The sequence below is a fragment of the Lathamus discolor genome, chromosome 3 (genome assembly GCF_037157495.1).
Source record: "Lathamus discolor isolate bLatDis1 chromosome 3, bLatDis1.hap1, whole genome shotgun sequence".
Lineage (NCBI taxonomy): Eukaryota > Metazoa > Chordata > Aves > Psittaciformes > Psittacidae > Lathamus > Lathamus discolor.
In genome coordinates this window covers 35,585,804-35,598,822 of record NC_088886.1, presented here as the reverse complement: position 1 = coordinate 35,598,822, position 13,019 = coordinate 35,585,804, and the positions used below count along the sequence as shown (strand labels likewise).

Below are 13,019 nucleotides of genomic sequence, written 5' to 3'. Positions count from 1 at the left end.
TCTGCCTTAATTAGTTTTTCTGTATATTTCTTTTTTTTTTTTTTTTTGGGGGGGGGGGGGTAACCTGAATTATTTAGCTTTCATTAAGCCTCAAAATCAGCACCTGACTTTCAGCCAGACAGATTTAATTACTTTTTCTATGCAAGGATCCTATTCCAAAATGAGTATTAGCCACAGATTGCTGGGAATATCCTAAGATGCTATAATATGTACTCAAATCTCAGTGTGTGGAAGCCTTGGTGTGCCCCACCCAGATACACAGGCTGACAAGCCTATATCCAGCCCAATGAGACAATGTGTTTGGAACATCGTATTTAAAACTTAAGAATTCAATCAGTTTTACTCATGTAGGATGTATAAAGAAGTCATTCAACTCTGTTATTTAGGCTTTGGTTTTACCAGGAACACAACAATCTTAACTACTCCAGGAGTGCCTAACTCTTCAGGTATTAACCTTGAAGTTTTGTCAGTACAACTGCAAAGTTATAATCACCCTGAGACTCTCCCCACATCATGTGCCTAGCCCAGCCAGGTATCACTTAAACTATGCTGTTACCTACAGGATTTCTGGCTCAGTTTGCAGCTACAATTGTCAGATCATGGCTGTGGCTGTTTCATCCTCTGCTTCTCTCCTGGTCTTCCTTCATGATGTTTTAGGTGATGCAGAAGCTTCTGTCAAAGCTCTGCCGGCTAGGAATGTGTAACAGAAGAGGACTGTCAAAGAAGCCAAAAGGCAAACCCACCAAAGCATCCACCCATCTTGCCTTCCTCCTCTTCTCTCAGCTCTGAAGGGTTCATAAACCCAGACACATCAATCACTGACAAGCTTTAAGAGATTTAAATCATCATCAGAAACAAACAGTTTCAGGATATTTGGCCCTATACTAATATTCAGGATATTATTCTGTTAAACTGGAGAGTGGGAACAACAAAACCCAGGGAACAAAACCACCCCATTACCTCATGCTGCTTAATATTCCTTTAGACCATATGCTCTGTGATCTTCAGCCCAGACTCGAAGTTGGATGTGGATGCAACACTAGAGCACTGGTAGAAATTTATCCTAGAAAAATTATGTCCACACAGAAAGCAATTTAACAGAATTCGGACACGGATTACAGGTATAAAAAAAAACAACAAGTAAATATGAGCATTTGCTCACTTTAATAGTCATGAAATTCTGCTGTTGGGCTTCTTACTCACTATGGACTTGGAAGTGACAAACCAACTCCCCAAGTTAACTGAATAAAGCTCTAGCACCTTTTCTGTACTTGGATTATGAAGAAATCTTGATGATTCCAGATAACATGAAATCGTCAGGTTGAGCTGCAAACCAGACATGTATCTATCTAGATACACATTTATACATACATATATGTACATGCAAATGCATATATGAATATGCTTTTACAGCACATAGATCTTACTAAATTTTGTCCAAATAATTTCAAACGTGTAACATGCTTTAAGTATTCAGAACATTAAATACCCAGTGGTTAATGTGAATGGAAGTACAAAAGACAGATTCTTCGATGAGGTTACTATAAACCAAAGTGTACCAGGGGGTTTTCCTCCTTATGGCAGGGGGTTGAAAGTAGATGATCATAAAAATTACAGCATTTATTGGGTTGGAAGGGACTTTAAGATAATCCAGTTCCAAGCCCCCTGACATGGGTAGGAACACTTTCCACTAGATCAGGTTGCTCAAAGCCCCATCCAACCCGGCCTTGAACACTTCCAGGGATGGGGCAGCCACAGCTTCTCTGGGCAACCTTTGCCAGTGCCTTATCCACTCTCTTAAAGGATCTTTTAATGATACTCAAGGTCCCTTCCAACCCAAACCATTCATGATTCTATGACTTCAGGAAGCCAGGCAGCAGAATTAGAGAAGCTGCAATTGCCACTTCATGCAGTATGGTACTTGATATGAAATACACCTGTGTGCAAACTGTACACAGAGAACTAACCTCCACTATTACAGTGCTACCACAGATTTTTCATATCTCAGATAGCAACAAAACAATCAAAACAAGCACTGTAGTGTTACGTGCAATCTGAAGCTAACAGGAATGACAGGAATTCAGGCTGCTGTTATTATGGAGAACAAACCATAGAGGAGCTGCCGAGATGCAACTTTACTTGTCTGACTCAGGTGAAAAATAAGCCATCAAAAAGTACTGTGAAGTTCTTCCTAGTTTTGCCAAGATACAAGTTTAAATAAATTACTATAAAAGAGGGCTGCGATGGTAAAGTACATCCACATATAGCAAACCTCCAGTACCTAAAGGGAGCTACAAGAAAGGTGGAGAGTGGCTTTTTACAACAGTATGTAGGGACAAGGGGGAATGACTTTAAACTGAAGGAGAGTAGATTTAGGTTAGATGAGGAAGAAGTTCTTCACTGTGAGGGTGGTGAGACACTGGCACAGGTTCCCCAGAGAAGTTGTGGTTGTCCCAGCCCTGACAGTGTTCAAGGCCAGGTTAGACAGGGCTTTGAGCAACCTGGTCTAGTGGAAGGTGTCCCTGCCCATGGCAGGCGCGTTGGAAATAGATGAGCTTTAAGGTCCCTTCCAACACAAACCATTCTGTGATTCTATGAGATAATGAATAATTTTGTATTTGAACCAGCAAGAACTATTAAACATAGGACAAATGGCACAACAGGCATAAGAGGAAGTCAGTGTTTGCTGGTGCTTTCTATTGCTGGATCAGGAAGCTTTGAGGAAATCCACACCTTGTCTACAGGAGGGCAAACTCTGAACTCTCAACTTCAGAGTCACTGCTGCATTGGCTCCCAAGCTTACAGTACGGTGTCAGACTGCACAGATAATGCTTGAAGCCATCAGATACATTAAGACTCTTAAGTGAAAGAGCAGGAATAATAAGGTAGTAAAAGGCACTAAATGTAGGCTCTTATTAGGATTAAGGATTTAAGGAACAGATTAAACAGATTAAAATAGTACACAAGAGGTTATCTAATACCCAGACAGTGAGAAGGCAGAAGCTGTAAGTGCTAAAGAGACACTTGTAGATACATTCAATCTTGAAGCAGTCAAAGATAAGATCAGGTTCTTCTACAGCAGTCAATATGTTTGTTATAGCAACTGAAGTCCGTTCCTATACAGCCAATAGATTAAGATTAGTTTGACACATCCTTGTAGGAGACAAAGACTGTCAAGTTTTATTTTTATAATTTTAAGATATTATAAAGAAGATTATGTTCACGTTTTGGAGATACAATGCTTAGAAGAATTAGATTTTAAAATAATCAGCTTACTAGAAAGATCAGCTTCTCTATGAAAGACCTTACAGATAACAATGACTTTAAATTTTCTTTGCAGACAAGACATTTTGTGTCATCTCTGAATTTTGCCTCTGGTATTCCCTTTGTGGGTTACGAAAGCAGCCCTACTTTCTCCATGTCCAAGAGAACTTTATTAAAGAGATAAAAATGCCAAAGTTTGACATTTCTTTTTTTCTGAGAAGTTTAGCTTTCAAACACCAAATCTTCTATGATGTGAACTGTCCAAAGGGGGCAAGCTTAAGATCTCAGCCCCTCCACACCAGATATTCTCACCACATTCCCCAAGTCTGCCATCCTTCCAATCGCACACTGGTCTTACTACAGGAGGCACAAGTACTTCTCAGCTGAGTAGTATGCAAACAACATAAAAAAGCAGAAGTCCCTACAAAAGGGAGCAACACGCAGCTGTATTCAGATCAGGTGCATGAGTTAAATGGTTTTGAGACCTTTTCCTGCACCATTTTTAATTGATCTGTACATTTTGCCTCAGTAGAAGAGGGCTATTTTCCCACATATACACAAAATTTAGCCAGCTTCATTCGAGCAAAATGAAGCAAAGTAACAGATAAAATTATAAGACGACTGGCTTTTCAAGCAAAACCAGAAAGCTCTGTTCATTCAGCAAATGTACCAAAAGGTTATTACTAACAAGGATGAAAAACCTAAAAAACTGTGCAGAGATAGAAAAACAGTAGAAAAGATGCTTTCTACTTCTTTTTCAGTAGAAAAGACTCTGAGGTTCATCCTGAAGATTTTGGGCAGACCAAAGGAATTGAGATCCAAAACTGTGACTTTATACATAAACTTAAGAGTTGCATATGATCCCAGAGACTGACTCAAGTTTCACCCAGAAGCCCTAACAGTGTTCCTCTGTCTAAAATCAGGAAAGCAACTGTCTTTACAAGCACCAGCAGTCACAACAAAACCTAGGAAAAATTCAGGTAACAGGTGATATTTCACTGCCCTCCAAGCATTTAAATCCAGCCAGCCTGGCACAAAACAGTGTCAGGATTCTCAAAAGGACAACTTGAAAAAGCCCCGCCTCACACTCTCCCCTTTTAATTTAAAACAAAAGCCTACTGATGAAATGGCTGTTCAGGAAGTTCATGTCCAAAGTTCAGTTCTCTCCTCAGCTTGTAATGAAATTCAAAGTCTTAATTAATCACCCGGAAGAGAGCTGTAAACACTAAAAAATCAATCGCCGTTGCTACAGCCCCCTCATTCCACCTGGCAACACCATGTCAAAGACCCTGCCCTTTAGCTGGTTCCTGTCCAAAAGACTTCAGTGGCCCCCTTCATACTTCAAGCCCTGAAGTTACCTTGAGACCAGTACCTATAGAGAAACTATTATGGTGCATGGAAAAGATAAGCTGCACTGTTAGCCGTCATAGTACTTCTTGTTCTCATAAAAAAATAAGCTCAAGGAATAAGGTCATGTTAAGGACAGCAAAGAGATGTAGACTAGATATTCTCAGAGGTTGGATTTGGGTTTTTTGTTAGTTTTGTTTGGCAACAGAAACTTTTCTGCTTTAAAAACCTGGCCATTTAAAATCAAAAGTTCAAAGTGCAGTCAGATACTGCACCTGCAGTCACACAATTTTGTGTCAGCATTTCATGTTGTTTCAAAGTCTGTTTAAAGAAAACTCCTTCCTGTTGTTCCATATCAAAGAGTTAACTATGAAAGGCTAAGAAATGGGGTTTGGTAGTGTATATCACTAGTTAGCATGGTGCTTGTGTATCTCCAGGTGAGTTGGACGTAGGCACAGGTTCTGAATTCATGTTCTCCTCACTAATAAGCTCCTACTGCAAAAATCCAAGTGATCATACAAAGCAGGCCATCCTGGAAAGATGTCATTAAATGTTCAAGGAAAGACAGAGAAAAAAAGTTTATTTCTAGCTCACTAGGGCCAAATCGTCCGAGGTCTTCAGGCACAGAGGTTCCATTTACTTTAGTGGGAAATCACACACTTAATGCTTGCTGCTGCATTTAGTATGTCTCTGGGCTCTCAGCCTCACCCTCTTTTAGGTACATTAACAACTGCCATAATTTAAAGAACCAATTTTATTGATACATTATATTTTTCCTTGTTCTCTGTGACTTAATTGCTAGTAATTATTTTTTTTAAACAAGGTTTACTGCTACCATACCAGGCATAGATAAGTTTCTGCTCAATAGGCTTGATACACCAGCATGGGTTACAGAACATCAGCATCTCTTCAGTTTCAAGTACAGGACACCCACATGATGCACCAGATATGGTGCATCCTAAAAGTAAGATACACAAGAATTTGTATTTATGGGGCAGCTTTAAGCCAAGAAATTCAAAGTTCCAAAGCAAAAGAACAGCCATATCGAAATAACTTATTTGCACTTTATTTTCAAAATATCCTTTATAAAAAAGGCTTTATTAGAATATCTCTCTCCTCCCTCCTGGAGCTGTTTGAGGTTTTTGCTGCTTAATGTCTCAGCAGTATAAAATTAATACTGACAAAATAACATGAAGCATGCAGAAAGTCCCATAACTGGATGTGGTCACTACAGTTAGATGAGTGTATGCCTGCCTTTTCCCTTTGTACCAGGGATTGCAAACTGATGTGAAGTCCTTTTGAAATAAGCAAATGTGTGGGAGTGAGGGAGAATGAGAGGCCTCCAAGAGTCCCTAACAGAAACTCCCCCTTCAGCAGGGGTAGGATCCTACCCACGGTTAGGTATCAAAACCCCGCAGTCTGTAAGGGGAGAAGAAGCTCCTAAGCAGCAAAACTTTGTTGTAAGAGAGTTGGAGCCCAGACCTCCCCGGAGGAGGGCATTCCACAAGCCTTAGGAAAGGGAGGCAGAGGCTTCTGCCGAGGTAAGTACCTTGTAACTGAGCTGAGAGGGACTCTTGATGCTGCTGGTACTTGAGCGCCGTGGCCTCAGCCTTCCTCAGCTGGCCCTGCAGCTCGTAGTAGAGCATCGCCCCGTAGAGGAAACCGAACACCACAGTCAAGAGCAGGAGGGTCTGGAAAATCCGCTTCTGTTTCCGGGAGCACATCCCGTTGCCCATGTCCCCGGAGGGGTCCCGAGGGTCCCCGCCCCTCACGGCTTAGCAACAGGCTGCAGGAAGCGGCCGACGACGAGGCGGAGACATCGGAGGCCCCGGGCCCGCGCCGGGAAGGAGGGACTGAAGGGAGGAGGGGCCGGCCGAGAGCCTCAGTCCCTGGGCGGCGCCGCCGCGGCCGCGACTCCCCGTGCGGCTTCCCGCTGCGTGCGGGCCCTGCGCCTCGGAGCTGAGCCTGCGGGACTTTGCGCAGCACGGGGCGGGCGCCCCAGCTGCATGCTGCGGCCGCAAGGCTGCCCGGCCCTCCGGCGGCGGGAGGGGGCGGCCCCGGCCAACTGTCCCGGCCCCTGGGTTACCGCGGCGGGGCGGGAGGCGGCACTGGCTACTGCTGCCGGCGAGGTGGGAGCTGCGGTGGCGGCAGCTCTCTGCACTCCTCAGGCGGTGGCTTCAGCCTAGCCCCGCCGAGGGGACTCGCCCGGCCGGTGCTGGTGCTGCCGCTGCCGCTGCCGCTACCTGAAAAGAACAAAGGCAACTTCTCTGGCCCCTCACTTACGTGTCACCTCCGCTCCGCCTCACCTCCCCGCCGCGGGATCCCCGAAGGAAGTCCCGCTCCGGGCGCGGCCTCATTGGGCCCAACTGCGGGTCTCTCTCCTCCCTTCGGGGCGGCAGCGTCTGAGCGCATTGGGTGCCCGCCGCGTCCGTCCGGCCCGCCGGGCGCTTCGCTTCCCTCCGCCCGCCCCTCTCCACACTCTCGGTCCAGGCCGGCCGTACCCGGGGTGTCGGGGTGCGGGGCTGGTATGAGCAGGCGGGGGGTCAGAGTAGAGGCGTGTGACACCGGGTGGGACGAGGAGCGCGGCCGGTGCGGCGCGGCTGGGCAGGGGCTGCCGAAGCCTGAGGCAGCCAGGGGGTCCTTGCCCCCACGGTGCAGCGGGGCCTGCGGGGTGCCTAGCGCCTGGGGATCCTTGAACTGAGAAGGCGAAGTGTCAAAGCACCTGCTTTTATAACCGAGGGCCTGATTTATTTACACTCTTCTGCAGATTAATGTATTTTTACCATAGGTCGTTTGCTGTACTTTGTTTCGGGGTGCCGGCTGCACCCGAGAGGTACTGCGTATGGCAGCCTTCGCTGCTCTTTGGCTTTTCCTTCTTCGAGAGCTGAGCTCAGACCTTTGGTGGAGCTTAATTCAGGCCCAGGGTTATGTCTGTGATAATGCTGTGCTCCTCAATGCTGCTGTTGTGCATTAAAGGTGAGACAGGTCTTAAAGTATGCTTGCAGATTTAGCAGAACTAGAGTTCTCCCTACGAGTATATCTTATTGCAGAAAAAAAACCCCAAACACAACAAAACACCCACCCAAGACTGCAGCTAAACTAGAAGCAATAATTAAAAAAATCAAAGACATACCCCCAAATTATTTTTGCTAAATGTATCTTAACTCATTGATCTGTGTTTTTCACAGACATTATTCCGTGCTTAAAAGAAAAACTACATCAAAGAGGCTTAAAAATTTGTTATTCAAATATTTAACATATACCAGTAATTAATAGCAGCCTGTACCATAAGCTGGTATGACTCCAATCTAAATGTATTTCAAATTTAACGGAATGCCTTGCTCTCCATTTGAGGAACTAAGGATTCAAAATTAAGAGTTAGGCACCCAGGCAGTAATTGTAAGTGCTTTTAGGAAGCTTTGCCTTTAAGAAGCTTCCTGAAGTTCTCGAAGTTGCATTTAAAAACTTTTGTTCAAAACCATGAGTGTTTCAAATTGACTCATATTCATGCATGTTTATAGTACCCATTTCTTTCTCAAAATAGATCCTAAGGAACCTAGTGGGACTTCACTACTGGAGGAGACTCCAGTTTTCTTTCTTCTCGAGACTCCTTCAGAAACTCATTTTTGCATTACCAGGCTCCTCAGACTGAGCTCAGTTTACCAGAATAAGACAATCCTTTATTTCTAGACTGAGACTTTGAAATCACTTGAGATTTATACTTCAGTATTGCAGGTACTCATATTATTTAATTTCTTGTGTTGCCACCTGTTGCTTCCATTACCTGTCATAAAAACCAGTCTACGCCTTTACTTTTTGTTCACTTTGCACTGGAGAACAATTGCCTAACCAGGAACTTCATTGGATTATGGTATTCACTTTGGGTTATCATTATGATGAACAGACATCATAAATTTACGAGGACAATGAATTGGCATCGTTATTTAATGCCTATTCCAAACACATTAAATCGATTATGTTGTAAATATACTGTATCTGCTCATAGAAATTGGCCATATCATTAACAAATGCTGAGAAAAAAGCAAATTAGTATCTGCTTTTGCTTAATCAAATATTACTTATATTCACTAATAGCTAGTGATATATCTCCTCTTCAGCTCATTTAAATTGTGATTCTTCATGAGCAAAGCAATTAGAGTTAAAATGAGGAATTTATTGGGAGCAAGGGACTATTATATGAAGCTATTAGGCAAATTTGAATTGGAATTCCCAAAATAGAAAGGTTTGGATCTAAAAGAGACCATAATATGTTAAAAAAGCATTAAATTAGTTGCTAGGTTAGGAATGTTACTAATCACTGAGTAAGTTACTGATATAATCAGAAAAGATGGGGAGATGAACGCTTTCTGAGCTATGTTGTACCATGGGAGGAATTCTTGGAGGCTGCAACAGGGAGTTCATGGGCAGGCATTTCTACACACCTATGTAGCTTAATTTCCTAAGCAAATGAGGCATGTGCAGTCGAACTGTCTTGTCAGTTTGTGCCTTATAAATGCAAGCAGTTGGCCAGCACATTTGCCAATTCCAGACAAATTTAACTGGGTTGTAAAAATGTTGAGCAAAACAAAGTTCCTTTAAGTTTTGAGAATTAGAGGAGCAATATATAAAGTAAACCCCCGTAAGTTTCCTAACAGAAGTAAACATGATCAGACTCAACTTGGTAACAGAGAACCTGTTCAGGGAGAGATGTTAGAAGTGGCCCGTTTCTTTGGAACCTTGACCTCTAACCACAAGATGTGGGAAGCCAGTCCTCGGTTTGGACATCACAGAACTACTTGGGTTTTCACTCCCTTTGCATTCCTCCTCTTAATATAATTCTCTTGCACTTTCTTTCACTTCTTCGCTGTCGGTTTTAATATGCTATGATTATTTGCACCTAGGGATACCAGTTTCTAATGAAAATGACTATTGAACATCTTTGAGTTTTTCTGGAATGATCCAATGAATACAGCAGTTAAATAGATCAGGCATCAGGTCTTTCATATTTTTTTTAAACCTACCAATCAGTGAATCAGAGATCCACAGTGATGATGGAAATGTACAGTGAAGGTTGTCCCATACATGTTACAGCCCATTTATTTGGTTTCCAGAAGTTAAGGCATGTACTGGCAAGGCATATGTTATTATCTCTCCAGCTACAAAGTATATTCCAACTGCAGATGATTAGGCAAGGAGGATCTTTTTGTCCAGTGACTAAAGCTTACTAATGGGTACAAAGATTGTTTTCACATTTGGTGTCTTTTATTAGTGGTCGGGAACTGAAGGAATAAGAACGTTGGACTTCAAGAGATGAGTGCTCCTGGGAAAATTGAATTGTATCTTGCCTGAGGTCATAGCTTTTGACATTAGGGGAAGTCAGGCTTTTTATAGCTGACCTATCAGCTGTGTGTGTCTGAGTGTCCAGCTTCAGTAATCAGTTGAACTCTGCTGATGTCCTAATTTGTGTTCAGGACAAGGAGAGCTGTGTTTTAATAGTGAAAATGCTGTGCTACTTAATATTCTGAAAATAAAACCCTAACATAAGGTATCCCAAACTGGACACTCAACACAGCTTTGACATTTGTTTTCTGGTGCCCCAGTTCTGGCTGTAAATCAGTAGATGATGACTGACTTCTACCTCATTGATACATTTTTCTAAATCACTCGGCATTCATGGTAGGAATGGGGGTAAAACACTGGTAAGAAAATTCTGTGTATGCACATATAATAATTTAAACAGCATTCCATGATGAGGTAAGAAAATGTCGTTACTAGTGGAGATGAATAAGGAGGCCATCCTCTGACTTTGAACATCTTGTTTCTGGTGCTTCCTGACTTAAACAGTCTTGTCATTTTACTGGCTCCAAAACATTATCCTTTTTAAATAATTAATGCAGGTAAGCAGATGCATTAAAATGTACAGTTGTTTTAATAGGACTAGGAAGTAATGAGCTATGTATGCCACAGATCTGCACTGTCGCCTTTCATGTGACACATACAGGGCTCACCTGGAGTTGCCATACATTGTGTCATTGTCATACAGCCACCACAAACGAACTTCAAGGGGCAGTACTCCAGTGTGTCCTGTGTTGGAGTTATTAGTTGCCTGTCAAGGCAGAACAACTTCTATGAAACACTGGAATTTGATCAACCTTTTGTTGCAATCTCCAGAAAAATGTCATTATACCGTTACATGCTTCATTGTTCTTAACTTGACAGCTGCCATAAAAACTGATAGTAAACACTGACATATTAGGATCCAAAATAATTTAAATACTATGTTTAATTATGAATGGACTTTAAAAAAAGGTCAGATGATCTACCTTGAAAAAACTTGCGATTGGAAACCCCTGTGTTCCTGAGGGTTGGCATTTTACAACAAAGAAAAATAATAATGTTTTGAGTGCTAACAATAATATGAATGCTCTTACGATTAAGGGGCTGGATATTTAAGCCTTTCAGCACTTACCTAACAACATATTATTTACATTGAACAGAAGTGCTCTGAGACAGGAATCCGTGTGCATTTTGCTTTATGCTATAGATCAATCTGAACCACTAAGTGAAATGCATACAACAGTAATGCGAACACAGCCTGCCCTTTGTAGAAAGATGTGTTTTGTAGTATGAGTAACTACACATAAAAAGACACGGGGCTGTGCCTGCAGTGAGGTGGGACAAGGAGAAAAATCCAACTCCTGAAGGAGCAACATGCAAATACAAGAACAGTTTGGACACAGGAGGCAGGTGGTTTTCCATTCAGTAGAGTATTGGGAAATCCTGCATCCTGGCTAAAAAATTTTGTGAGGGAAGTGGGTTTCCCTATTTTACTATTTCAAAAGATGATAGTTTCATTCCGTATTGTACAAGTTAGAGGAAAATATTGAAGCTTGGGAACATGGACTACAGACATTGTTTTTTTCTGATACATACAATAATCCATAGTAATTACATTTTCCTGGTGCATTTCCCATTGGGCTGTCCAGATTGGAAGCTATGGCAGATGGAGAAGTAAATAAGTCAATGAATTTTGAATTGCTCCATCCTCTGCTTTTTCCAGTCTTATTGGCTTGTCTGTTTTTTCACAGTCTTTGTTTTTCCAGTACCTAAATAAAAGCCAGGGTCTGATATCCTACAGCTGTAGAACTTCCTGGCCTTCCAGGAAAAAGAAATCCCATCTTCAAAATTGTTTTCATTATCATTTTGCTATAATAAGGTAGTTCCACATGAACTAATGAAAATTTCATTGATGTTTATATCTATGATATCTGATTTCTTAAGGATTTGAAATAGATGTTTTTAGGCAGAGTTTGGAAATAACTGTTTACTTTGTAGAGTTAATTTGAGAAGAGAAAACAAGCACTGGGGAATTTATATATAAAATCTCAAGAAATGTAGATAAAGAAATTTAAATGAGATTGAAATGAAACTGGGACTTTTAACAGCCAGATTCTTATTCATTTTCATCTTCATGGGACTGCCATCTCTGTTAGTGATATTATCATGGCCTTCCAGACTCCGAATAGAAACTATTTTTCCAGTCAGTTACAGGGTTATGCCTGAATTGTAGTTTTATTTTAATTTTGGTTATTTACTTCTAGCTTTTGTACTGCTCTTATACACCAGGAAAATGTGTGCAGGCTTCTCTCACAAAGCATCACTCTCTGTCCTAATTGTTAGTCTTGGAGGTGCTTTACTGTTACATTACAAAATAAAATTAGTTCCAGAGCAAGGAAATTTACAGTTTTGTTTGGGAACAGAAAACAGTACAGAGGGGTGGAGAAAATAGCTGAATTTGAGAAAAACCTGTCAGAAAAAAATTAAGCTCTTCTCCTCAGAGATTTGTAACATTTTGTGTTTCAAGTGTCACTGTTGAACTTGTTAGGAGTGGTTGCACTTAATACGTATGTACTTGTTTGCAGTGTTTAGGCGTCAGTTTCTGAAAGGCTACCTAGGAACTAACTGAGCTCTTGCTAAAGAAAACAAGTCCTTAATTTCAGTGGAAGCCCTCCTCATTTGTGGTGTTTCAGAATATTCTGCAGTTTCCTCAATTATTTTTTTTCCTAGTCTTTAGGACTTCATCGTGTGTCTAGGGGGGAGAGTGGAGGGGTGGTGGTTGGGGGGGCAGTTGGGTGGGTTTTGTTAGTGTTTACCTTTTGTACAAGTATTTGTCTTATCAGGAGCTCAAGTGCCTTGAAGACTGTGAGTAGGATTCTTTACCATGTGAGCTGCTGTAAGGTTGACATGGTCCTGGTGTTCAGATGGCTCCATGCACATGAGTGGGCACTTTAACGGATGTGATGATCCTGGTCCCCAGGTTTGCAAACCCTTTCTCCATTTCAGTGATACAAGTATAGCTCTTCAATGTGTTTTAAATTGTTTATCTTTGTGCCCTGTGTATATTTTAT

The 13,019-nt window shown here is 41.9% G+C and overlaps 1 protein-coding gene across 2 annotated transcripts in view; it reads right to left on the bottom strand.

Moving 5' to 3' along the window:
• GOLIM4 (golgi integral membrane protein 4) overlaps positions 1-6,950 on the bottom strand; it is a 32,108-nt gene extending 25,158 nt beyond the window's left edge. For both annotated transcript variants that reach the window (XM_065674626.1, XM_065674627.1), the window contains exon 1: positions 6,161-6,950. In XM_065674626.1, the coding sequence (XP_065530698.1) occupies positions 6,161-6,347 (187 nt within the window). In that variant the 5' untranslated portion in view covers positions 6,348-6,950. The remainder of the gene's footprint in view (positions 1-6,160) is intronic.
• Positions 6,951-13,019: the final 6,069 nt, after the last annotated feature.